This window comes from Armigeres subalbatus, chromosome 3 (assembly GCF_024139115.2).
Source record: "Armigeres subalbatus isolate Guangzhou_Male chromosome 3, GZ_Asu_2, whole genome shotgun sequence".
In the NCBI taxonomy this organism is placed as follows: domain Eukaryota; kingdom Metazoa; phylum Arthropoda; class Insecta; order Diptera; family Culicidae; genus Armigeres; species Armigeres subalbatus.
Genome location: NC_085141.1, coordinates 149,152,217 through 149,180,000, shown reverse-complemented (window position 1 = coordinate 149,180,000; position 27,784 = coordinate 149,152,217). Strand labels below are relative to the sequence as shown.

Here is a 27,784-nt window from a genome sequence, read left to right as displayed (position 1 = left end):
AAAAATAACGGAAATAATCGTTAATTTTTACCGATTATTCAAGTTAACATCCATTACCTAATATTAGGTAAAATAAAAAACTAATTTTAGGTAATCATATCTAAGCGTGCAGAGACTAAGTCCCTGTAAACAAGCTCTGTGAACTGTCAACCTACGTCATCTTGCACTGCGCAAAACACTTTCCGACATTCGACCGACGGACCCCGTGGTTCGATTTTTTCAATCTTTCTTGCAATCAGAGAAACTGCGTGTTATCATTGTTATCAAAATAGTTGTTTTTTCACAAGTTATCATGTCGCTGGCACTCGAACAACGCGAATGTATTGTACAAGAGTGCGTATCCGAGCTCATAAAAACACTCACCGGTTTCGAGGTAAGGTTCAGCTTTATAGGTTCATAGATACCATAAAATGTATTCTTTATATTCAATATCGTCGAACGAAACCATTTTAGTTCAACAGCTACTGTTCAACAATTATACAATCCCTAAATTCCAGGAATCTGACGAAAATTTCACTCTATGTCATCAATTTGCACAAGCATCCATACGGAACCATCGGTTTCTGTCGGTGAACAGTCACGAAATTCGCCGAAAAGCGGAAGGGTTGATGGAGAATCTACGGATAACAAACATGGAGCGGTTTGCTAATCGATTTCAGCTATTGTACGAGGGTTTCATTTTAGAACCGGCTTGTGCTGGTCACTATGTACACGATATCCAGTGGTCAGTGCTCCTGTTCCTGATGTCAGTTGCACACAATCCAGTTGGTGCCCTTCGCGAGAGAGTTAGGAGAGGATCCCCGGTACGGATGATAGAACCCAGATTTCTGGTAAAGACTGAATCAGTGCCAGATGATGAGAGGAAAAAACTGGTGGAGGAATTGAAAGCGAATAATATTCAATTTTTGGATGATGATTCGGAGCTGAGTGAGTGGTCCGACTCTGAGGAGGAGGAGGAAACGACCGGAATCAGTCAAAAAGATTCGAAAACAGTTCAATTGGAAATTGCGAAGGGCATTGTGGTTTACACGAAAGTTGTACCTCCCCAGCGTGAACTAGGACATGAATGTTTCGATGAATCAACGTCAGAGAAATGGTTGAAGGATCATGTTCAGTCTGGTTGGTGGAAGGATTCGAAAGCCAAAGCTGCAGTAAACAGTATTCACGAAGGGGCTTCGTTTTGCGATTACTGGAATCAAACGATTTTGAAAGCGTCCCATAGTTTTATCAAGTCAGATCCTATTTCCACAGTGTCGGAATATTGTTTAATTCGAGAAATTATGTGGATGTTTACGAATCCCAACAATTGCAAGTTTTTTCGAATTGATGATGATCAGGTTTGGATTAATCCAAATGTGTCTTTATCTAGTGCTACGGAGCGAGGCCTTCATACATTCCTTATCAATTTTACTCAGCATATGACGATTGTTTATCGATTGCGTAACTTTTGTCGTCGAGTATCGGATGCAACGAATAAACCTTTCCCGGCGCCGTATAGTTTTGAATGCTACGCATCCGGAGTTCGTGACTTCTTAGAACATCTCGACAAGACTATCGTTGAACTGGAGAAGCAGGCAGTTGCACAAAAACAAGATAAAGTTCTCAGTATAATTACGTTGTTTCACGATTTGGAACCGGAGTTCCGATTGCTGACCAATTTAAATGATATTCATCGCTTTTCGGTACTTGAATGGACCAAATTTCCCGCCCACATCGCTGTAGCACATTTGCTTTCGGGATTGTTTCGGAGTGTCAAGCTCAGTGGCAATTTGGAAAAAACTAATCTAGCTTTTGCGTTACTGCTATCAACGCTGAAAGGTTACATGAATATTATCGATGTATGGTGGACCGAGGGCAGGTTAGATGATTGGCGCGAGGAATTCCTGGTAGAGCGAACTTACGCCGAGGAAGGAGGTCAAATGACTGGCTATAGAGCGCGACTGTTTTCCAAATGTAAGAAGCGATCATTCTACGTTAGCGCAGCCATTTCGGAAGTGATCGAGAATGATGCTATTATTAGGCTGTTGATGCATCATTCACTGGAAGCAGGCTACACGTTGAACATCTTGAATGACCTGGACAGAATTAGTGATTTGCGAAGAGGACAAGAATCGGAGGAACCTATTGTATACGTGCGATTCTTGGAAGGTATCATCCAAGTAATGGATGGCTTCAAAATTATAGAAGATGAAAACATGGATGACGGGATAAGGCAGGTATGTATAAAGATTCTATAGCTTTCTTCAAAAAATCGTTCCCCAGAAAATCAATCCCCTAACTCATAGCTTCTCAGAGCTGGGGAGTCACGACCCCCTTCCATAAGATTTACACAGGCTGGGGGGTCGCGACCTACCACTTTGGGAAACCATGCCCTAACCACATACCCTAACTGTACCATCACTTCCCCAGGATCTATGGATGAAAATGATTTCATTTTCTTAAAAAACTCAAAGGTGCAGCCCAATCGGGTTGTACGCAAAGGTGACGTAGGACTACGTAGCTATTCGAAATTGATGGTATTTGCCATAATAATTTGTGTCGTTTTATTAACATTGAGCAAACTGCTCGGAGGCCAACTGAATCAAGAAATCGAATAGTTGTTCCCAGTTGGATGGACTTTGAGTCTCTAACCGTGGAATTAACATGACTCATTGGCCGCTGAAGCCATTCGACTGGCTTTCAGTCGGGGACATCACAATCCTTACTTTGTCACGAACGCTTACATCGCGGGCGAAAACCAAACGCTGCATATACATATATTTGCGTTTGATTTCACGCCACTTCTGATTCTGCTTATTTCTCCTTTATTTCGGCCATTTTTTAGGATGGTGTCCTCCAAAAAGGTCGTTATGCATACAAAAGAAGGTTGATCCGACAATCCTATATGAACTTTCGTCAAAGTACAAAACTCAAGCGTAACTAGCCATTTTGATAGCGCGGCGGAGGGAGATGATGCAATTAATTTGAACGGGTGGAATCACTAACAGCAACCAAGCTACCACGCTAAACCCGATGCCGCCGAAACAATCCATTTTCGCAATTATAACTCTTTCTTTCCATAAAATGCTGGTCCTGAGAAGAACCAATTTGCTTTTCCCAATGCGTCTTTCCAATAACTAACTGCATCCAAACGCTTGACAGCACCTTGCGTTGAAATTGTCCAACCGCCACTTTATGGTTTTTCGCCAAGCCTTCACCATTTGGAATAAATTTTCAGCATTGCCACCGCTACCCACGCCTTCGTGCTGCTGTGTTCGCTCCGCTGCATCACATTTTGTCCAACCGCTCATTATACAAAAGGTTGATCCGACTATCCGAAATAATCTTTCTTCAAAGTACAAAACTCAATCGTAAATAGCGAATTTGATAACGCGTCAGAGGGAGATGATGCAGTAAATTTGAATGGATGGGATCACTAACAGCAACCAAGCTACCACCGAAACAGTCCATTAACGCAATTAACTCTTTCTTTCCTTAAAATGTTGTTCCTGAGAAGAACCAATTTTCTTTTCCCAATGCGTCTTTCCAATAACTAACTGCATCTAATCGCTTGTCGAACCCTTGCGTTGCAACTGTCCGACCGCCAGTTGATGATTTTTCGCTCAGCCTCTAAAATTTGAAATAAATTTTCAGCATTGCCACATTGCCACCCACTCCTTCGTGCTGCTGTGTCCGTTCCACTACTCGAATGTCAAACCGCTCGAATCAAAATGGCTCGCGCGCGCCGGACAGCAGCTTTCTTGTATTCAATAGATTAAGCCCGTTAGCCCCGCCCTTTTGTGAGCTGATATGGGTGTAAATAAAATGTGCACTCATAACGATTAATGAAGAGGCGGGGCTAATGGAATTACTTCATTAGATATAAGAAAGCTGCTTTCTGGTGCGCGCGAGCCATTTTGGTCGGGATTCCGCAGACAACATACCGTTTGGAGAATGACAAGTTCTAAGAATCCTATGAAATTTTCTCGCAAGATTCTGAATTGGGCGTGAGATGTTGTTTATCTAAGATGCGTTTTGTTGCGAGGAAAAACTACAGAAATTTTACTCAAGACGAAGTTTCTTCATATTACAAAACATTATCTCTTGGCATCTGTCTGTCCGAGCGACGTTCACCGATGGGTGGTTGCTGTAGATAGTTTCCAAAGAGGTGGCGTCTTCATTGGTTTTATACAAAAGCCAACATTTTATACAAAAGCAGATTGATCCGACTATCCGAAACTACCTGTCTTGAAAGTACAAAACTCAATCGTAAATAGCGAATTTGATAGCGCCTCGAAAGGAGAAGATGCAGTAAATTTGAATACATGGAATCACTAACAGCCACCAAGCTACCACGCCAAACCCGATGCCACCGAAGCAATCCATTTTCGCAATTAACTCTTTCTTTCCATAAACTGTTGGTCCTGAGAAGAACCATTTTTCATTTCCCAATGCGACTTTCCAATAACTAATTGCATCCAAAACGCTTGAATGCACCTTGCGATGAAACTGTCCGACCGACACTTTATGATTTTTCGCTAAGCCTCCAAAATTAGGAATAAATTTTCCGCATAGCCACTGCCACTGTCTTATGACAAGTGAAGACATTCCACTAAAAAGCTCAAAATAATTTTCTTAACTAAGACGATCCCCACCGATGTGTATCCAAATGAGTGTCTAGTATAGGAACGAAATGCGTTCATATTTTATTTATGCACTTGTTCTCGCACCGGTTGTTTCTATCAAGGTTGTTGAAGTGCAATCATGCTTCGCACCGGTGGTGAATATCCGGTTGCTATAGGCGAATTCGAGAAGGATCCAGTGGTAGAGTGCGCTGTGAGAGTGTGGGAGAAAAGTCGTCAGAAGCGATTATTTACATTCAAAAATTTTCTCCATCCAATTAACTTCATTTTTTGGTATATTGTCACATGTTTTCCACTGGCAATGGCTTCTTACAGTCTTTAGGCAGCTGTTGAAGACGAATCCCACCCAAATAAGCCGCAAATTAAAAATCCGGGAATTCATAACCAAGATAGTGCGGTGGAGGCACTGCAAGAGATGTGCTATTTAATCGGAAAAATCATATGCAAGCACTCACCGGATGGAAGCTTATCCCAAAGAAAACAAAATTTTCTTTCAATTTGCGACTATTTCAGCTTTCATAAATGGTTGGATTAACAAGAAAACGCGAAAATCGTACTCCCTCCATATGCCGGCAATGCACTTTTTTGGCCAACGACACTTTTTTCGTGGTTCTTGTAACGACCAATAGATGTCGAAATGATCGAAGAGCTTTATTCAAATTCGCCTATTGAGGCAGACACGGAAATAAATAAAATCAGGAAAAAAATATTATTTATTTTCAATTCGTTCAGAACGCGCTCCAACTTTTGTAATATAAATATGTGCGTAATGCATTTTGTGATTATCAGATTAGCTAGACACACATCTGATAGGTGGCGCTAGCTTATATGCAATAATTTAGTGAGGTGGATATCTTAGAAACTTAGACTTAGAAAGATTTTGTCTTCTACAAAGTTGTTCGGGTAGCCATAACATTTATGATGGAGACTAGTTTAGTTTGGAATTCATACGCATAGCGGCGCTAGTGTATGAGAAATAACCTGTTAGGTTAAATATTTCTAAATCCGTTAGAGTTAGAAAGTGGCCATCTTCTACAAAGTTATCCGAATTATCTGTTAGGTTGGTTATTATGTAAGATTTAAAAGGGTAGTCAAAACCAGAAGTTTCCCGAATAAAAAAGTCCAATAGAATTACAATAGAAATAATTGTAACAATACGATAAATTTTATTGTATTTACAATAATCTCTATTGTTGCTCACAAACGAATAACAATTAAGAATATTGTTTCCCACCATAAATCCTATTGTAAATGGCAGTTTTACAATAAAAAATAGGGGTTGTTAGTTACCGTAACAATAAAAAAATCGTTTTTTTCTCGAACAAATTTTTGCCATTACTATAGAATTTATTGTTATTCTATTGTCAACATTTCTCTGTCAATAGATTTTATTGTAAGTTTATTGGAACAACAATAAGGCAATTTAATTGGTACAATAGAAGAACAATAGAATTGAATGTTCATCAATAAAATGTATTGTAATTTTATGATATTTTAATGTAATTCTATTGTATTTTCTATTCGGGTTAGTTTAGTTAGACTTGTTTACTTTTTGCTTCCATAAGAAGCAAGCAACGATTTCATGCATTTTCATACGTTGCCATTTCGTCAGTTTTTCACTCCGCCGGTCTCTGGTTATAGGGTTGCTAGTATGGACGTGCTTTTTGCTTGCCAATGTTGACATACCTACACAGAAAGAAAAACCATTAATTAAATTAAAAAAACCATTGGTTAAAATGAAAAGTTGCGTTCGTTCTTTTTCGTAGAGAGTTGCGTATCTTTAAAATAAAAGTGCACCAACTTTTGCTTCAACGATGGTTCAAAAGTGGCACGTCACTCTGAAATTAAAAATTTGAACTTTTAAAATGATACTGTATAACTGTCAAATTCAAATGGTCACACTGTGAAAAAGGCGTATATTTTCATTCGGAATAGACCTTTCATTTTGCCCCAAAAAGAACCTCCCGACCCATTACCGTTTTTTCATATTTTCTTTTGAAGTTGAATTGAATAGTAATCGGCTTAGTTTTGTGGTTTTATTTCATTATTTGAAGCCTGAGATTAACTCTTAAAACTACTGCCAAGGCAAAGTCTTCCGGGCCACTTGTCGGGCCGCGCATCTAAGAATATTGATACAGCCGTTTCCTCCAATCATTTTGCAGGAATATTCTATTTATCTGTAATAAAAGAAAAATTACATAAGTAAAGATCACGCTCAGACTTCGACCAGCAAAAGCGGCGCCTACCTTCGTTCTCGTCTGGGAATCTCCGGAGCTAGGCCCTACTTTTGGTGGTTGGAACGAGTGTCGGCACTTTTAACTGTTTATATTCTTGTATGATAAATAAAACTTACCTCCTTTTTCCTTGGGATGCCTCTACAATTTCTGAGCTGCCTTGATAACCAGAATAATTGGACTCGGAGGCACTTCTGAAAAATATGAGCGATGCTGGGTGTTGCACGAGAAGTTGCTGAATTCGACGAAATAATCATTCGCTGGAAAGCAAAAGAAGACAAACTCTCAGAACATTTAGGTATATGTATAGGTATCAAGAATATTCACAATCGTTTTTACTTGGCACTTTTATTTATTAATGTGACTTACCTTGAAATAATTTGCTGCAATCTGCTGATGTACGAATCAACATCGATTTCTGGCTGGAGGAAGATTACACCTAGTTTTACTAGCGAACTAGTTTGAAGTTTATTCAATTTTAATTAAAAAGATGCTCGAGGAAACAGTTTTTTTTTTCCACGTACCCGATAGAGAGCAACTGAATTTGATTGTTGTTGCCGGCTGGTTGACTTTTGCTGTTAGGACTATAGTCGCGGGTAGTTTTTATGCGGTCAAAAATTATATTTGCACATAACATGAGATATTTGAAAACTATTCATTTTCCAATATTTGTTTACCTGATATTATTTATATCCCATCAAATTTTATAATTGATTATACAAAGTAAAATGAGGAAACTGTTGCATATTTTATATAGTAAATCTGAAATAATATTGATTTCACTAAATATTTAAGGGGTTTGTACACTAATTACGCAAAAGTTTTCGGAAAGGGGAATCTGTCATGTCATGTCCACGCAATAATTAGAAAAAAAATTGAGTAACAAGATACACGAGGGAGGTTCGAATACGCCAGAAAAAAAAAGTTATAAATGTGCCGTTTCCCTATATTATTATAATAATTTTTGTTTTGAAAATCTACAAGTGATGAGCAAAAATAAAAGTTCGTTTGGGAATATAATTAAGTTCCTAACCGAACTTTTATTTTTGCCACCTGATATTCTATAGTGATCATGAGTCGAGGAAAATGTTTTTATAGGAGTGATCATTTGACAGTTCAACAATTTTCGTGATGAAAATGTGAACTTTTGAATTTATAATCAGACCAAACAGAAAATACTTTCAAACCCGGTATATTACTTTTAGAGGAAATATTTGAACTTTTATTTTTAAGAAATTCGTACACTTTTCAAATAGATAGTACAAAACATTCTATAAAACCATATTTGTTTTTTGTGTAGAATTACAAAGTACAGCATGCTCGAATAAAATTTCGTTAAAAACGTGTGTAAAGATTTAAATCGCACCTCAGCGCCGCCAACGCAGGCTGCTTGACATAAAAACTCAATTCCACTAAGCATTTATTTATTTATTATCAGACTAAGGCCGGAGTGGCCTGTGCTGCACATAAAAGTCTTCTCCATTCAGCTCGGTCCATGGCTGCACTTCGCCAACCACGCAGTCTGCGGAGGGTCCGTAAATCGTCCTCCACCTGATCGATCCACCTTGCCCGCTGTGCACCTCGCCTTCTTGTTCCTGTCGGATCGTTGTCGAGAACCATTTTCACCGGATTACTGTCCGACATTCTGACTACGTGCCCGGCCCACTGCAGTCTTCCGATTTTCGCGGTGTGAACGATGAATGGTTCTCCCAACAGCTGATGCAACTCGTGGTTCATTCTCCTCCACGTACCGTCCGCCATCTGCACCCCACCATAGATGGTACGCAACACTTTCCTTTCAAAAACTCCCAGTGCGCGTTGGTCCTCCACGAGCATCGTCCAGGTCTCGTGTCCGTAGAAAACTACCGGTCTTATAAGCGTTTTGTAGATAGTCAGTTTGGTAAGGCGGCGAACTCTATTCGATCGGAGCGTCTTACGGAGTCCAAAGTACGTACGATTTCCAGCCACTATGCGCCTCCGAATTTCTCTGCTAGTATCGTTATCGGCGGTCACCAGTGAGCCCAAGTACACGAATTCTTCAACCACCTCGATTTCGCACCACCGATAGAAACTCGTGGTGGGTGGCTTACATTGACCTCTCTTGAGCCTCTTCCTATCATGTACTTCGTCTTCGACGTGTTGATAACTAGTCCAATCCGTTTAACTTCGGTTTTCAGTCTGATGTAGTCTTCCTCCATCCTCTCAAAGTTACGTGCCATGATATCAATGTCGTCGGCGAAACCAAATAACTGGACGGACTTGACGTGACTGGACGGACGTGAAAATCGTACCACTCGTGTCAATACCTGCCCTTCGTATTACTCCCTCCAAAGCGATGTTGAATAGCATACACGAAAGACCATCACCTTGCCGTAACCCTCTACGCGTTTCGAAGGGACTCGAGAATGCCCCTGAAACTCGAACTACGCACTTCACCCGATCCATCGTCGCCTTGATCAACCGTATCAGTTTATCCGGAAATCCACTCACAAATCCATCCACAAATTCCACTAAGCATACGCTTCATAAACAATGTAGTGCTGCCACCTAGGAGCGAGCCTAGGAGCAATTCGGACTGAACACTGGCGCTTAAAAGTAAAATACAGCAAATTTTAACCATGTTTATTTAAAATATATGTTCAAGCACAGAGAACAGACGTTCGCATGCTTGTGTAAAAGTTTGTACTGGTCATTTTAAAGTATGTCGTTACGCCCCCGTTGCGCGGTGCTAGTGTGCTGATAAATATAGTTAAAATTTGCCGTGTTTTACTTTTTAGCGCTGCTAGTGTTCATTCCGGATTGCTCCTAGGCTCGCTCCTACGTGGCAGCACTACATTGTTTATGTAGTGTATGCCAACGCCATCACTTAGTGGAATTGAGTTTTTATGTCGGGCAGCCTGCGTTGGCGGCGCTGCACACTTAAACGCCTGATTTTATTTCGGTGAAATAAAATAACGAAACGGTCAGCAAAGCTTACATTTACTGAAATCTCGTTAAAAATTTGAACATGATCGACGAGAATTGGTATTTCATATTGATTGCAAATATTCGGCAATAAAATTTGCCATAGTAACCGGTAAACTTACTTCTTTCGGTAAACACCCAAAAAAATCTGCACGTTGTTTCCACCTGAAAAAGTACGTAGATTTTTTCCACCTGAAATTCACGTAACCTCTACCTGATTTGTCGATAGAATTTTCATTCTACGTGAAAATCAGGTAAGTTCTACCGGAGTTTTGGATCGAATTCACCGGACACGTAAGTTTCACCTGAATTTTTTGAAGCATTTGCAGTTACGTGTGCACGTAAAATGTACCTGAAAATTCAGGTGTAAACAACGTTTAGATTATTTGGAGTGTAGTATTGTGTATCACATGGAGAGCCCAGCCGAGATACCAGTCTATTAAGACTACAACTGGTCAACCCTCAAAAAAAAAAAAAAAAACTGAAAATTCTAATTCTTTACCAACCCAGTAAAATTTCAGAGTATCGTTACGACCGCCGTCTGGTGCCGTTAGTTCTTGCGCTCTACTTTTGTGCGGTGATTCGCACAAAAAGTACAACAATAGAACCAGAGCAATGACCGCGGTCGGAGCAAAAAAGTAATGTTTATGAAAAAGTACTACAGATGCTGGACATGTTTATGTAAGCAAGAGGTGATCATTAAAATTGATTTGAAATAACACTTCAAAAGCACTGATTTAAGTGTATATTAACACAAATAAGTGTTAATAACATTTAATAGATGTTTAATGAGCATATATTAGGGATTTTTAAAGATTACGTAACTCTTAAAGGGGGAGGGGGTCCTAAAAATGTGCATTTTCATACGAAAAACCATTGTTTTTATATATACAAAAAACTCCAGATGTAAAAATATATATATCAGGTTTCGCGTGGCGTATACAAAGGCATTTTCCTTAAAGAAAGTCCACCAATCACGTAACGTAAAATTTGGCTATTTCATCACCCCTCCCCCCCTATCTTACACTATTTGTATGAATCCTCTAAAAATTATATGGATCGTCACATATCTCACAACCCCTCCCAGCTTAACGTTGCGTAATTTATGAATGTTTCTTTTGATTAAATGAAATTATCATTTAGATGAAATTGTGTTTTCGTACTATGTTTAGGTGTACAACAAGTCCTAATACAATTTCATTATTTCGCTTCAGTGCTTTGTTCGCTAAGTCCTTTCTAACACCGAGTTACTTCAACTTATCCTAAAAACTTGTGATAATTTCAAATTCTGTCTGGATCTTTACGCTTTGGAAGAAGCCTTATTTCGGCCGGAGATACGGGTTTGACATAATAACTTGAAGATCCATATGCGTATTCTCGCTTAACTTTTCAAAAAGACCTAAGTAACATTTTTTATGAATTAATTTGAATAGCGCAATCAACAGAACAACATGAAAGCTTTTGATTACAGTACTCAAATTAATTCACGAAAAAAATGTTACTTAGGTCCTTTTGAAAAGTTAAGCGAGTATTCTTGCCCCACCGGTTCCTGCGTACTTACCCCACAGTCCCAAAAATTATTCAAGGAATGGTTTTGCCTTCTTGGAAAACCAACCGGATTGGTGTTCTGTACCATAAAGTACTCTATACAATAGGTTATCGAAATGGTATAATGTTCACCTGATTGAACGTATATATGGTAATGAAATACTAGTTGCGGAAACCCAATTATTTTTAGCAAAATGACCAAAAAGTTATGTAACTCCATATCTCCCTTGTTGTTTATTCAAATCGTTTACAATTACACATGATAATAGTTGGCCAGAATACCTGTCAAACTGATGCAGTGTTACTAGTTTATCTTTTTTTATTACTTCAAAAAATCGAAAACGTACTCTTACCCCACGCGCACTCTTGCCCCACTCTACTCTACATCTGGCCTGGCAGAAACAGAGTAACAACCGTGACAGTCAATCATGCTCATAAGATTAGTTCAAATTTTGAATTTTTCGCTCCCCTATGCTTGAACGGTGGCATCAGTTGTCTTTATAGAACTTCCCTAATTTTTAGCAGATTTGGTTGTAATTTGGCTTAGCACGCGCGATTTGAAGTTTGAGAATTACTATGAAAACAGTAACGTTTTTGGAAAACCGTTTTGCAATGTTGCTCATTAATATCTAAAAATATATGAGTACGTTGGCAACATAGGAAATTTAGCGAGTGAATAAATCGTTTTTGTAGCGAAACAATTTGCTGCCTGCAAAAAATTTTTTTAAGGAAATACTAAATCGTGGAAATTCAATTGAGCACGTAAAAGAATAACATATCAATAATGAGCATTTTTGTTTTCATTATATCTTTGCTTACGAAATCGATCGCTTCGCAACAACAACCATCTAGCAGATTAGGAAATATTCTTCGATGTCTTCGGGCTGATTATATTTAGGGTGAGATCCTCCAGTGCCGGACACATAAGCCGTTTGACAAAAAACTCTAACTATCCGGATTATGTTTCCTTTTATACCTTATACATAAAATATGGCCATTGATGACTCATACAAGCTATATTTGATCATTTGAACATGTTTTACGACGATGAATTTTGGAGAAAAAATTCACGGTTCAGAAAAATGTCTCCTAGTACCGGACACTATTGTATCAAATGTTCAAATATTGTTCAAATGTGACAAAGTTCCTGTTACATGAGTAAAGACATCATTCAGATTAATCATATTTTTCACGTGCTTCAAGCTGTAAATATTAAACATTGTAAGTAGAGTTTATTTGACTCTTCAGCTAAATTTTTTACATCTTAATCCAAATTCTCACCTTTTTGAATGTGCTCTTCAATTTTAATTTCTGTAGCTTTCCCAGCAAGAAGAAACAATTGAATTAAAGTAAGTGTAACAAAACAGTTGTAAAAAATGGCTATGAAAAATCTCAATGTCCGAACACCACAATTACATGGTAGATGTACCAAATCATCATCATTATTTAAAATATGGCTAATATGGACCATCTTCACATAATCAGAATGCATTAGATTGATTTTAATATTGTTGGCTAAAACCATCTAAGGGAACATCCATAAATCACGTAAAGCTTAGAGGGGGAGGGGGTTGCCCAAAGTGTGACAATCCATACAAAAATTTCAGCTGCTTCATACAAAAAGTGTGACATGCGGGGAGGGGGTGTTGAAAATGGCCAATTTTTGCGTTACGTAATTAATGGATCTTCCCTAAAATAACGCGGAACATCAAAATTTTGAGCATTTTTATTCAATTTCAAATTTTGTACAAAGCTTACCACATGAAGATCTGATATCCCATGCCGTTAAAAGCCTTTTCAATAGCTTCCTTTTGTACTTAATAAGTTGAATGAGGGAGCTCTGCAAGTATCGTTTTAAGAAGTGTCCGGTATTGGGAGATGTCGTGTGCTGGGAGATCTCCTTCTAAATAGTTAATGAGCCGCCTCACGAAACGATCTTTTACATACGGGGCGATTTCCATACAAACTTCAAACTGCTCGTACTAAGTTAAATTACAACCAAATCAAATGAAAATTTTGGAGGTTCAACAAAACAGCTAATGTTATCGTTCAAGCATAGGGGAGCGAAAAAGTCAAAATTTTTATCACTCTAAGCTCTAAGCAAATAAATTATTATCTTATTATCTGCTTTACGTAGTTTACGTCGGGCGGTCGTATCTTGTATATAACCCTTCTGATTTTTTATAGGGTTAAATGACCTATTATCTAAAATTGAGTCATATTTTGTTAATTTCAATAGATAGACCCATAGTGTTTTTGACAAAGTTTTTCTGTACATTATTTCTGACAACTTTCCCAAAGACGCCATTTTGTTTCAACATAATTTGAAAAAAAAAATCCTATCTCACTTTTAGGTGAATTGATCAAATATAAAATTTTCTCAAATGATACCCCTTGATGTATGCAACATACTTGCTGAACATACTATGAAAAGATATTTTAGTTACTAGATAAAGATTGTCGCTTCGGTTCCCTTTGTTCTGCTGTCCGGAACATGTTAGGTAACAAGCTGTCAAATCGTTTGGATTTTCCTTCTTTGACATTTAGTCCCCCTATCCTCGCCAGCAAAAGATGTTCCGGACAGCGACGACAGCGACAATCTTTATCTAGTAACTAAAATATCTTTTATACTAGGGTAAGACACCCAGAAATCGCCCTCCCCTCAGTTTTCGCCCACCTATTTTAAAACCTTCATTTCTCGAAAACTAGTTGTTGGAAACAGTTAAAGTTCAGGTTTTTTCATGATTGATTGATGCTTGTATGGAAAAACCTTAACTGTAACTGTTTTCAACTACTAGTTTACGAGAAATGAAGATTTTAAAATGGGTGGGCGAAAACTGGGGGGAGGGCGATTTCTGGGTGTCTTACCCTATGCCATTTAAAACACGATTTCATACCGAAAAAGCTGACGATCACGTTTCTCGGGATTTCAACCACTGTGCATCCGTTCAAATTAATTGCATCATCACCCTCCGCGCTACCAAATTTGCTAGTTACGATTGAGTTTTGCACTTTGAAGAAAGTTCATACGGATTGTCGGATCAACCCTCTTTTGTATAAAGACCTTTTTAGAGGACACCTTCCTCAAAAATGGCCGAAATACAGGAGAAATAAGCAGAATCAGAAGTGACGTGAAACCAAACGCAAATATATTTATTATTCAACTTCTTGATTCAGTTGGCCTCCGAGCAGATTGCTCAATGTTATTGTCAGATTTTCTGGATATGATACACCGCGCGGCGTTTGTAATGTTCCCAAATGGGTACTTGCACAAAACTTCACGCGGCGAATGACTGTCGAAAGGTACGGCCGCGCCAAACGATACACCGGGTGCAGAAAGCGCGGGGGTACCTTTCATGAAGGGTTCGCCGCGTGCAATTTTGAGAAAATCTGGCAATAATAAAACGACACAAATTATTATGGCAAATATCATCAATTTCGAATAGCTACGTAGTCCTACGTCACCTTTGCGTACAACCCGATTGGGCTGCACCTTTGAGTTTTTCTATTTTCTCTCCCCCCCATTAATGTTTTCGTACAATAATTTCACAACGTATAACCGTTTTTGGTGGGGAATATTTATTTCATTACTCCTTGCTCATTTTAGAGGTAAGAACGAATAAATAAGTACCTACGGATTACACACCTTCTAGGCTTTGCGGCACATGTAATTAAGCTCGATTTTGAGCTGTTTGCGCTACGCACGAGCCGAAACAAAAAATGTCATGCAAATGCTGACCGCATGCCGGCACGACTCTAACTTAGCAGCAAACAAACAGTTTGCCTCATCGGCAAAAAAATGTCACGATGTCGCGTATACATTTTTTTTAAAACCGTTTCGGCTTGTTTGGTGCATGAAATTTAACTGGATAAAATGCAAATATTCGCATAATCAGAGTGTTTTAATGTCCATTTCCCACCAGTGAGCTTGGTAGGTTGAGCGGATCTCTCCACCATAGATGTCGCAGAGCGAAGCGCACGAATTTTTTTTGGATAGCTTCGATGCGCTGAGCTTCGTTTTGGTAATACGGAGCCCAGACAACTGACGAGTACTCCAAGATTGGGCGAACGGTTGCACAAAACAGTGATTTGAGACAGTACACATCCCGGAATTTCTTGGCAAAGCGAAGCAGGAAGCCTAGTTGTGAAGATGCCTTCGAAACGATATATGCTACATTATCCTTGAATGTCATTTTCGAGTCGATCAAAACTCCGAGATCCTTGACTGTCGATTCGCGTTGAAGCTGATCGTAGCGTAGTCGAATAGGAAGAGCGAATGTTTGCGGCCGAAGGATATGACAGAGCATTTTGCGACATTTATTGTCATTCGGTTTATGCGGCACCATTTGGCAAACACTTCGAATTGTTGTTGCAGGAACATTGCATCTTGAGGATGCTTTATAGAGTAATACAGCTTCATGTCGTCGGCATACGATAGTTTAAGGCATTTGAGCACAAAATTAACGTCGTTCATATACAACAGGAATAAAAACGGACCCAAATGGCTGCCTGTGGAACGCCAGATCACAGATAACAGATATTTAGGCTAGAGCCAATTTTATTGAAAATCTTGTGTAAACTACTGCCATCTACTCAACTGATTGCGGCAGTACATACAGACGCAGCTGATTAACAACCGTCGAACGCAGCCAATAAATTTGACAGCCGCATTCGGGCTGCGTTTTCAATAACATTGATCCTTACGCCATCTCCAATCGATTACCAAACGCGGTCTCAATTTGAAATATCTACATTTGAATTAACGGTTGCGGATGTTTACACACGTGTCAGATGCCAGCCTCAATATATGTTATATGTGGCCAGACCAAACCGGAAAGGGCAGTGAAATGTGATCTCCGATTTTAACCGCCATACTCCGTCCAGTTAAATAGGATTGAAGCCAACCGAGCATGGAGTTATAATGCCTAATAGTACATTCAGATTATAAGCTATATCACTTGATATTCGCGAAGTCGAAGCAAAATTCTTCACACAAACAATGACAGTTCTTTATGGGTTTTTACAGTAGAGCAACAGAGAGGAGGAGATGGCGGCCATGTTTCACTCAAACTCTGACAGATAGCAATGGGATTTCCCATAGGAGGGAAGAGCAGCATTGGCTTCGACTTCGCGAATAGAGTATCTTGACATCAGTGTTTGTACATCTAGTTTTCACTGGAAATAATGCATATGGCATCTCATGTCAAGATTCGCTATATCAAGTGATATAGCTCATAATCTGAACGTACTATAATTTGTCAAATTTCGCAATGGCGATCTGATGATTCATCTTGTCGAATGCTTCGGAAAGGTCTGTATGAAGGGCATCTATCTGATGGCCACTCTCCATTTGTCGAATTACAAAGGAAATGAAACACGTTAGGTTAGTAGTCGTCGATCTTTTAGGCATAAATCCGTGTTGGTCGTTCGATATGTAATGTGCATACTTCTGAACCAGTTCCTTGGGAATAATCAGCTCAAACAGCTTAGAAAAGGCGCTTAGCGCAGCTATTCCTCGGTAATTTGAAACAGTCCTCTTTCATCCTTTTTTTGAAAACTGGGAATAAATATGACTGTTTCCAGCAGTTCGGACACAATCCGGTAGTCAATGAGAGGTTGAATACTGCAACTAACGGCTTTGCAAGCGTAATAGCGCAGCGTTTCACAATAAGAGACGGAATACCATCCGGGTCGCAACCAATTGAAGTTTTCAATTCCTTACTAGCTGGTTTTACATTATCGTCGGGAACGAAGAACGGCTGCTCAGCGGCTTCAAAACGGGGAATATTCCGGGTGGCGTTGGCTACAGCCTGAGAGTCGAGGTGCTCATTTGTAAAGGCACTACTGAATTGGGAATGAAACAAATTGACCATATCGTGGGTAGTTTCAGCTTCGCATAAATCATCTGTCATCGAAGAGGGCAGTCCTGATTCCTTTCGTTGTTCGTTGAAGTGCCCCCAAAAACTTTTAGGGTTAGTCTTGAGTCGACTTTGTAGACGATTTTGAAAGACGTTATAAAGGTGGTCGTTGAGTTGCTGATAGTCAGAGTTTGCCTTCAAATAACTGGCTCTTGTAGAATCCGAACCATACTTGCTATGTTGTCTGAGAGCCGCGCGCTTCACTCTTTTGAGGTTTTTAAGGTGAGCATTAGACCAGGCTGGCTTAACCGGTTTGGATATGGATTTCAGCGGAACGAACTGATCAATAGCGTACAGTAATATACCTGACACAGTCGATGCAGCGAGTTCGGCGTCGAAGAATAGCGTCCCAGTCAACGTGTACAAAAAAATCAGAAGTGTTATGTACAAGACACAACCGCCCAACGTAAACTACGTAAGGCAGTTTTGTTCATTGAGGATTGTAGTGTGAAACTTGCTAGCTCACGGGAGGGTATTCTACCGGGTCGATACGCTACTTCAATCACCCCAATACTCAAGCTGAGGATGATTCTGTTCTTCGCAGGAGTATAAAAACAGAGCCGTCATAAAAAGCGCTAATGCGGTAGGATGGGCAAAGCTATTACTCGAAGGGGGGGATCTATTCACAGTGATCCAAGAAAGACGAGGCTTGGTGGTCCCTTTGTGGACCCGGGGAAACGACGAAACGAAAATTGGTGAAAGGCCCTTAAATCAAGGGTTACTCTTTCTTAAAGATGGCTATACCTGGCTCATACATTTTACAATTTATTTTGTGACGTCACATTCGGGGGTACTTGCATGCTTGTTGTTGGATTCGGTGTTTTCAGGTGCAATTCTGGAGAGATGGCCGATCAGCCTTGATCTAGCCGGCTTGGCGATGGTCGCAGGGGAGATTTAATCCAGAACCTTTCGTGGACGAGTTCTTATTGTGGTGAACGGGATTTCAACTATAATTTAAGTAGTACATTAATTTAGGCTAAGTTTTAAGCACTAACATTACTAACCGTACTAATAAATTAACACAACTAATATCCGTACTTTCTAACAACAATTATCAACATACTTTTGCTTTTAACGACTAACACAATTAACAAATCCTATGTTAAGAAAAGAAACAACACAAAATTAAAAGAAACTTCACCAACAGTTATTCAAACAATCAACCTTTTACAAATTAAACACGCGCGCACTACAACTTCTTTCAAGGATCACTGGTTTAAAGAGGGAGAACCCTTCTTTTCCGCTTCTTATATAGCACATTTTACATAAATTATGATTTATGCTTTTTAGGTTTGCCCATCCTGTTACATTGAGCTCCCTCTATGGGCAAGCTCAGCTGAAACAGGGCTGTGTATCTTTTGCCCGAAGTCAAACTGCTCGAACGTCTATCGCATCTGGTCACACTTGGTATGACGTGAAAGTGGAACACGCACTCACTCGTGAGATAAATCTTCGACCAGTGAGTGTGACAGTTCCGAGGTGTAATCTTTGGAAAGGTCGTAATGGGAGGGATTGGTGACGGAAATTCACTTGTGGTGGAGCCAACAAGTCCATATTGGAACCGAACGGTTACAAGTGCCATCATGCATGAATATTTCTAGAAAATTCATTTGATGTCACTGGTTTCGAACAAAACTAGCGTATCTTAAGATATGAAAATTGTTGGATACGACAATTGTTTAAAAAATTTACTATGAAAACCCAAATTTAGTCCTCAGTGGTAATGATGCCTTTCTTGGATCCGAATTGCCTACATTTGGGTTTTGAAGCATTTGATGAAATATTTCAATAGAAGAAGCCCTAGGAAGCATTCTCTTTTCCGTTTGCAACATTTATTATTCAGAAACATTCCAATTATAGGCATAACTTGTTTTTCGTGCATCACTAGAAATCATAAAATGTCAATCATGTACCAAAACCCAATTAAATTGGTTGTGGTGCGCGCGAGTCGTAAACGTGGCGGAGGGGAAAAGATAGTGTGTGTGTTATTACATTCTAACTCCTACTGTCTGGCAGTGTTGGTAAAATCTCAAAATCTCAAATCTCATCGGCGATTCAAACCATGCGTGAGTCAAATCCCATCAGAATTATGACCGAGAGATTTGCTCATGATTTGAATCGCATTTTGCATCATTGCATGATATTTACGTGTTCTTCATTGTTGAATGCATTGAATTAACTATTTTTCGTCTAAAACAATGGCTAATAATTATATATAAACAAAACATATGTCTCGATTGCGTTTTGACGCTTTTTAGAACGAAATCATTTTTCGGTGAGTGAGCGAAGCGATGCGATGCCGAGAAACTCAAGCGCGATGCTTCCCCTACAGAATCGCAGGCGAGTTAGCTCGTGCATGAAACCTCGATGATTCAGATTTGAGTATGATTCTACCAACACCGAGTGTCATTATGGATAAAATATTCGTGCAAACATTTTATTAATATAATTGCAAAACTTTTGAATCAGGGAGCAAGAAGGTGATAGCTCTATTGTATCTCATATAGCCTGTTTCAAGAACGTATGCGTTCCGACGCTTTTGTCGTATACAATAAGTACCGCATTATTGCACCCACGTATTATAAAAAATATCTTAAGTGCATTCACACTTCCTGAATCAAAGTTAAATCCTTCTGATTCAGGCGCACATTTAATTGGACAAAATATTATTAGGCCGATATAAATATTTTTTTAAATATGTCTCACCCACATTGTTATTTTGCTCAAAAATAACAACTTGAGGGGCAACAAAAAAAAATCCGGTAAATTTTGAGAACTTTCAAAACATTCTTTAACAAATCCGAGGAGTTTTTTTTATTTTATTTTTTTTTCCGTTTTAATATTTATTTTTTACTAGCAGACCCGTCGAACTTTGCTTCGCCTAAAATTGATTTATTCTCTGATTAATTCTCGAGTTATGCAGAAATCTTTGGTTCATTTGTATGGGAGCCCCCCTTTCCAGAAAGGGGAGGCGTTGCAAACCACCACAGAAACATGTCTTCTCTTCCAAAACCTCCACACGCCAGATTTGTTTCCATTTGCTTGATCTCGAGTTATGATGAAATTGATGTTTTATTTGTATATGAGCCAGGTTTCAAATAGGAGAGGGTCTCTAACCATCTAAGAACCTTCCCCGGCCCCAAAAACTAAAAAGCATTCAAATTTTCATGCCGCTCGATTCAGTAGAAGAAGAAGAAGATTACCTCCTCCCCCTTGACTTTGCGGAGACCATAATTTTTAATAAAAACGGCCTTATTAGTTTTCAGTTTGCGAAAAAAAACATTTTCCAAAGTCGTTTTTTAATATAAATTGATTGCATTACTAGCAAGGGCATTTGCATTGATAACAATTGATCGTCTCATGCCTGCACAAACATGCCCCTATCTGGTTCACTTTTTATACACCATGCACTACATTACGCATTTTTATTTCGACCGCGGTCACTGGTCCGGCTCCATTGTTCTACTTTGTGTGCGAAACACCGCACAAAAAGGAGAGTCTAAAAGCCAACCGCACTGAACGGCGACGGCCGAAACGAGACAAGAAAAGAGGGTGCTGCCAAAATGGTCCGATACCCTATTTTAACATTCATAACCCAAAGTTTCAATATAATTGACAAATTGGTAGAGAATTTCCGAATCGATTGATATATAAATCTCAAAAATCCATCGGAAGATAAAGGCGCTATTAAAGTTTAAAATCTTACATGATTTCGTGACGGTCTCGAATTTGGAAATTTTCATTTGTCACCCTGTTTTCGAGTCTTCCCCTTAGACGTAATTTACGTCAAAAAATCATTCATGCCGTTGAAATTGGTTTTATTAAAGTCGTATGCAACGCTTTCAGACGGCTCGTAGAAGCGACAGTGCGGATTTATCTTAAGATGTATCAGTATGGGAGGATGATGTCGACCGATTTTAACGAGCGGAGAGCCTGTATAATCGAACAGCTCTCACGCAGTTCGTCGCTAACGAAGCAAAGGTCAAGTATTCGATCGTTTTCATTTTCGACTCCATTCATTTTTTTCATTCCTGCTGCGCTGTACGCGTCGAGTAGCCCACGAGACTTCTGGCCAATCAAGGATCTTGAAGGGACCGGTAACAGAAACCCCAACGTGTGGCGCTGCCAAGTGATCGAGCTCAGGTTAAAATCACCCAGGATAATAAGGTTGTCTCTTGGTCCCAATTGTGAAACCACCCAGTTAAGTGAATCAAGGTGCCTTTCGATCAGGACTGTGTCGTTGATTCGGTGGGGGGGGGTATGTAAACAACACAGACATAGAGAGTGCCATAAACAGTAGATACGGCGATCCATAATTGCTCTACATATGTATTGTTAGGAGGACTGATTAGTCGGGATTTGAAACTAGAGCGAACAGCTATTACAACACCTCCTCCAGTGCGTTTGTTGCTATTGAAAAGTGACCTATCTTGTCGATAAACTGAGAATGAGTCGTCGAACAGCTGAATTGTAGAGGTCTTATCGTTGAGCCAGGTTTCGGTAAACGCGTACACGTCATAGCAGCCATCGCGCAAGGCAGATGGTATTCGGCAATAGAGCTATTGATTCTACCGACGTTTTGGTAGTATATCAACCCTCTCAGCGACCCTCGTCATATGCGACCCGTTCTGATTCATCATCTCAGCGACCAGATTCATTATCACAGGATTTAGGATACCAGCACATCGAACTGGCTGGTCCACGTAAAGTTTGAGTATATGTCCTTCCGAAGTAAATAGAGATGCTGCTCCCGCTCTCAATCGACTGTAATTATTTCAGAGCGATAACGTCAGCCCTGAATCTACTACTTCTGGTGTACCTAGTGCTCAAAACAACCAGTCTACCTCGCGGCCACTTTCATCTGGCTCATCGTGTATTAATGCTAATCAGCCGAGTTGCAACGAAAAACTAGTCATTTACTATAAGAATGTTCGGGGATTGCGGTCAAAAATTGATGATTTTTATCTGGCTGCTATTGAAACGTGTCAGGATGTTATTATCCTAACAGAAACATGGCTCGATGACAAGATATTCTCTGCGCAACTTTTCGGGAACAGGTACACTGTGTTCAGGAATGATCGAAATGAGTTGAACAGCTGCAAGTCTCGAGGTGGTGGAGTACTCATTGCTATCTCTGCTGGTTTAAACTGTTGTCTTGACCATACTCCTGGTGACAGATCTCTTGAACAGCTTTGGGTATTACTCAGATTGTCAAAGCAAAAAATAAGCATTGGTGTTGTTTATCTGCCTCCTAACCGTAAGAATGATATACCAAGTATTTCCAGACACATCGAGTCCATGCAATCCATTCAAAACAATCTTGGAACACAGGTCATGCTATTCTATTTGGCGATTACAATCAGTCTGCACTCATTTGGGACCAAGAAATGACACGAAATCGTCTGTACATTAACCGAACAGAATCACACATATCGAATCAATGCGCCGCACTTCTTGATGGTTTTAGTCTCAATGGTTTGAATCAAATCAATGGAATTGTGAATAGAAATGGAAGAATTCTCGATCTCACACTAATCAGTGATTCTTTATTGAACCAATGTGAACTACTCGAATGTATCGAACCGTTGATTCCTCTTGATCTTGATCATCCTGCTCTTACCGTTAAACTCGCAATAGAAGAAATACCAGTTTATGAAGATATGCCAAGTGGATCTGATCTAAATTTCCATAAAACAAATTTCAACGGATTGAACGAAGCACTTCGCCAAATTAATTGGGACGTTTTTGATAGCAATTCCCAACGTAGATGATGCCGTTAGTCTTTTCACACAACTGATTACTAGCACCTTGTCGGACTATGTTCCAGTCCGTAGGCCCACTCCCAAGCCTCCCTGGTGTAATGCTTGCTTGAGGAAACTTAAACGCATTAGGTCGAATTATTTACGTAAGTTTTGCAGAACTCGATGTCCATATGCCAAGCAACAATTCACCCATGCGAGCAACAACTACCGGATTTACAATAAGTTGTTATACCAAAGGTACACTTTAAGGACTCAAGAAAATCTTCGACGAAATCCTAAACAATTCTGGACGTTTGTCAACTCCAAACGCAAAGAAAATGGCTTACCGGTTCAAATGTTTCTCGGAAACGATAATGCTAGCACGTCTGCCGAAAAATGTGAGTACATTTTAAACGTGCTTTCAATAATTTCATCGCAACAAATGACGAAGTTGAAGAAGCTTGCATCGATGTACCTTATAACATATGCATGCTAAGAATACAGTAATCGATCATCAACAGATTGAGACGGCCATTGATAAATTGAAGTTTTCGACTGCCGCTGGCCCTGACGGAATTCCATCATGCATTCTGAAAAAATGTGCAAGTAACCTAGTCCGTCCTTTAGCAATTTTCTTCAATAATTCCCTACGACAGCGCACATTCCCATGTGACTGGAAAATTTCTTTTATGTTTCCAGTATTCAAAAAGCGGGACAAACATGTTGGAATATCAGGTAGTGTGCGACGCTTCGCTGTAGATCGAAGATGGATAAGAAGCGGGCGCCGGTTAGTTGTAGTTGCTCTTTGGTATAGATTAAGGAAATTTGTTATGGATTATTGTATATACCTATTGTTGAATAAAGAGAACTGCAGCTGCTGGCAGAAGTATCAGTCAGTAGCCTGCCGTGGTGTAGAGAGGGAACTCTAGTATTTGTTGTTCTTTGTGAGGGGGTTCCCTTCTCCAGCCAACAGGTTATGGGCCCAGGAACGATTCCCGTTCTCCATCTTAGTGGGATGTTATTGCCGTCGACGTTATCGCAGTGGGGTCATGGATCGGCCGCATAAGTCGCGTGGCGCAGTGGGATCATGGATCAGCCACGTAAGTCTTGGGTAGCGCCGGACGGAATTCATCAGGAGGTTGGAATGTTCGGTTGGTTGCTGGCTGGTCAGCAGAACTCCAGGAGGAGCGTCGGAACATTCAGGAGCTGGTCAACAGAGGGTGCTGTGCAAACGTCGGATAGAGGCCATTTGTACGGGCAACGGATTGGGCCAGGAGAGGAATTGTTCGGCGAGAAAGAGTTCTGGACGAGAGGCTCGGTGTTAGAAGGAGCCAGGAGAGTTGCGAGGCGTGCACACTAAGGAGGAGTGTTGGAATATCAGGTAGTGTGCGACGCTTCGCTGTAGATCGAAGATGGATAAGAAGCGGGCGCCGGTTAGTTGTAGTTGCTCTTTGGTATAGATTAAGGAAATTTGTTATGGATTATTGTATATACCTATTGTTGAATAAAGAGAACTGCAGCTGCTGGCAGAAGTATCAGTCAGTAGCCTGCCGTGGTGTAGAGAGGGAACTCTAGTTGTTATTCTTTGTGAGGGGGTTCCCTTCTCCGGCCAACAAAACAGAATGTTGAAAACTATCGTGGAATACCGTAAGCTGAGCGTTAAAATCGGTAATCATTCATCGGAATTCTACTCGAATAAGTCCGGCGTTCCTCAAGGAAGCAACCTAGGTCCACTGCTATTTTCAATCTTCAGCAACGAACTGTCCAGGCTATCGGTTATTCTATGCAGATGACGTGAAAATCTCCATTGTAGTTAACAGTATCCAAGACTGCTAGCTGCAACAAGAAATGTTAAATGTTTTCGTTGAATGGTGCTCCAAAAACAAACTAACTCTTAGTATGGCAAAATGCAACGTCATAACATTTCACTGGAAACTACGGCCAATTCTACATAACTATACCATCTTGAATCAGCATCTTGAGCGCACTGATCATATTCGTGACCTGGGAGTCATCCTCGATCCAGCTTTTTCATACCGACTCCACTATCAAAGCATTATATCCAAGGCCAACAGGCAGCTAGGTTTTATTTTCAAACTGACCGCCCGCAACATCCTGACGTACCCTGATGACTATAACAGTAAAACTGCGAATCTTAGTTTTAAGTTTTATTGTATGTACCACAAATTGTAATGTTTAAGAAAAGAAATGAGGTTTTTACGCCTGTTTGAGCAAGGCATGTGTTGATGGTCTACTCAAAATGGCTTTTCCTCATCTTAAGGCTTCATTAAGTATACGCAGATGAAGTTCTTAGAAATAAAATCAAAATGAAAATCAAAATACCAAAATATTCGAAGATGCTGAGGCAGCAGTCCTTACATCGGAAAATAGGCGGTTGTGGAGAACTCAACTCTCGTGAGGCCGAAATGGAGGGACTGGAAATTGAGACACATTCAGGTACGGAAAATACCGGTAACTGGTTGTACTTGCCGGATGTAGGATTTCGGAAGACCCCATCTTCCACCTCAGACAAAGGACCGGGACGGCTGCTGGTCGCTGGCAGCGAGGGCTCGACTAAGCTGAGAGGAGTAGGGGCTTCCTTGAGGCGTGCGGCAGATATTAAATATAGGAAACAAGTTCTGGGATATGGTGCACTCTGGGAAATTGTTTTCTGGGGAATGTTATAGAATTATACATAGGCCTAAACCACATAAACTGCAATATCATTTAAGCATTTAAGTATTACAAAAAAAATTATTTCTTACAGCATTTTGGGCACGTTCAACACATTTTGAAGGACACAACTACGACGTCAAAACTGCAAAATATTCACAATCAAATAAAAGAAATTTGTGATGATGAAGTACTGATGCTAGCCTTGGGAACTTCTCTACAGCTGGCTTGTATAGACGACGAAGATGGGGAATCTGATCTATCACAGGAGACTGATATAAGCTGCTTGACCAACGCCAATTCATTGTTTCGTCGACTGAATTCGATATCCGGTCATTTAACGCTCCCTCTGGAACAAGTTCTATTTAGTGCTATTAAAAATCTTATGGAAACAAAACGCCAAGCAGCTAATCACTTCGTCACCACAATTTACAAAGAGGAATTCCTTGTTTTAAATCATTTGAAGAATGTTCGTAAAGTGCTGCTTTTAGAAGCCAGTGATCTTATGTACTATTTCTACAGTGATCTGTTCCGCCGAATCGAAGCTGGAGATAATTGGGCCAACCCGTATTTGCTTACTATTCAGCTAAATGATAGTCTTTCATCCAGATTCATCGATATGACGTCACTCTTCACAATTGAGATTATGTCGGATTGTAAATATGAAACGACCACTGTGCTGGATGCAATAGATAAGATACGAATTCTATACAATCCCAGTCAAGATCTGAGCAACATGATTAACGAGCAAACGCTGAGCAGCTACAACTGCGTCTTCCGATTTTTGTTGAAGGTAAAATGGGCTTTACACACATTGGAATCGTTGCGCTTTCCTGAGTGCTACAAAAAAAAGCCTCCGTATGAGGAACCATGTGTGTTGGATTTGAATCTCAAGCGACTGGCAATGTTGAAGTTTTGGATGATCTTCACTGTGCAGTGCATCCACTCTCATCTGATGACACATGTCTTGCAATCGCTGGGGATGCAACTGGACAAAAGACTGGAAGCAGCTGAGAATCTGAACGATATGATAGCTGTGCATCAGTTATATATTAGCACAATTTACGAGCACTGTTTTCAGGCGGAGGAAAGTCAAGTTTTTCGGGAGAGTGTCATACGATTGTTGAATCTGGTGCATATTGTTAGGGATGAATGGAACAGTAATGTTTTATATACAGAAATGGATGCTCGTGGAGACATAGAAGATAACAGCATGATTGGCGATTTCATTAGCAACGCACAAGTTGGTATGCTGGAGAAAACCTATTGCAAGTGTCACCATCAACTGGCGGAGCTACTCAACAAGGAAGTTTACACGAAGCATAGAATGCATCGTAAGTTCTATAACACTAACCGTTTTGAATCAAACTAAAGTTATATCCTTTTAATTTACAGTAACAGCACTGGCGGATGCACTGAGCTCCAATGTACCATACTAACCGTGTCTTATAATCAGCCCCGAGATTCTCGAATGAATAATACAAGTTTTTCAGTCATTGCCAGCAAGTTTATGTTTCAATGCACAAAATGTCATACTCTCAATAATACTTTTATAAACGCAAAATCCTTTGTCGTCACTTTAATGCCATTTTACGCATAACTGTCCCATGTTACCTTTGATGAAAAAATCCAAAGTCAATTTTTTTAAATCGATTGGATCTTCAAATTTAACGAATGTTATGACCGTAGACAACACTTTTCCAGGATATAACGAATCACTACGTTTTTCAGTCTCAACTCAAGTATTATCAAACAACAACTTTATTTCTACAGTGGGACAAATTGACTTGAGTTTGAGATTTTTCATCAAAGGTAACATGGGACAATTATGCGTAGAAAAGCAGTTTAGTGTCTAATAGTAAATATGTGAACTTCCTTGCGTCTACCACTTAGTACTGAAGACTTCGCTTGGTACCTATATCGTCTAGAATCTGTCTCAGTTCTTCGTCTTCGAAACGTCCTTCCAGTGAAGGAATAAGAGCCTTGGCCTCCTCTGGTGCCTCCGGACAAAGATTTCCCAACGCTGCCAATTCGAATTTGTGCAATTTCTTGGACATTAGTAAGCTGAAATAAAAATACACGAA

The 27,784-nt window shown here is 39.9% G+C and overlaps 2 protein-coding genes and 1 long non-coding RNA gene across 3 annotated transcripts in view; 1 reads left to right on the top strand and 2 right to left on the bottom strand.

Annotated features, from left to right (window-relative positions):
- Positions 1–160: 160 nt before the first annotated feature.
- Positions 161–27,277, top strand: LOC134226750 (gamma-tubulin complex component 5). The gene is made up of 4 exons (XM_062707718.1): positions 161–373; positions 498–2,216; positions 25,795–27,034; positions 27,096–27,277. Exons 1-4 carry the CDS (start codon positions 293–295, stop codon positions 27,137–27,139), a joined length of 3,084 nt encoding a protein of 1,027 aa, XP_062563702.1. The 5' UTR covers positions 161–292; the 3' UTR covers positions 27,140–27,277.
- LOC134226755 (uncharacterized) lies at positions 6,649–7,441 on the bottom strand. Its single transcript, XR_009983547.1, has 3 exons — positions 7,226–7,441; positions 6,976–7,116; positions 6,649–6,799 (listed from the first exon to the last, which is right to left on the bottom strand). It is a non-coding gene; the product is annotated as an uncharacterized LOC134226755 (long non-coding RNA).
- Positions 27,186–27,784, bottom strand: part of LOC134226752 (DNA-directed RNA polymerase II subunit Rpb4) — a 101,357-nt gene continuing 100,758 nt past the window's right edge. The window contains exon 3 of the mRNA XM_062707722.1: positions 27,186–27,764. Coding sequence (XP_062563706.1) covers positions 27,590–27,764 — 175 coding nt within the window. The 3' untranslated portion in view covers positions 27,186–27,589. The remainder of the gene's footprint in view (positions 27,765–27,784) is intronic.

Bases quoted from the DNA above. Each gene is read 5' to 3' on its own strand.
- LOC134226750 (XM_062707718.1), top strand. From the start codon at position 293: ATGTCGCTGGCACTCGAACAACGCGAATGTATTGTACAAGAGTGCGTA. The intron at 374-497 runs GTAAGGTTCAGC...CCTAAATTCCAG, and splicing joins AAACACTCACCGGTTTCGAG to GAATCTGACGAAAATTTCAC. The intron at 27,035-27,095 runs GTAAGTTCTATA...TTTAATTTACAG, and splicing joins CACGAAGCATAGAATGCATC to TAACAGCACTGGCGGATGCA.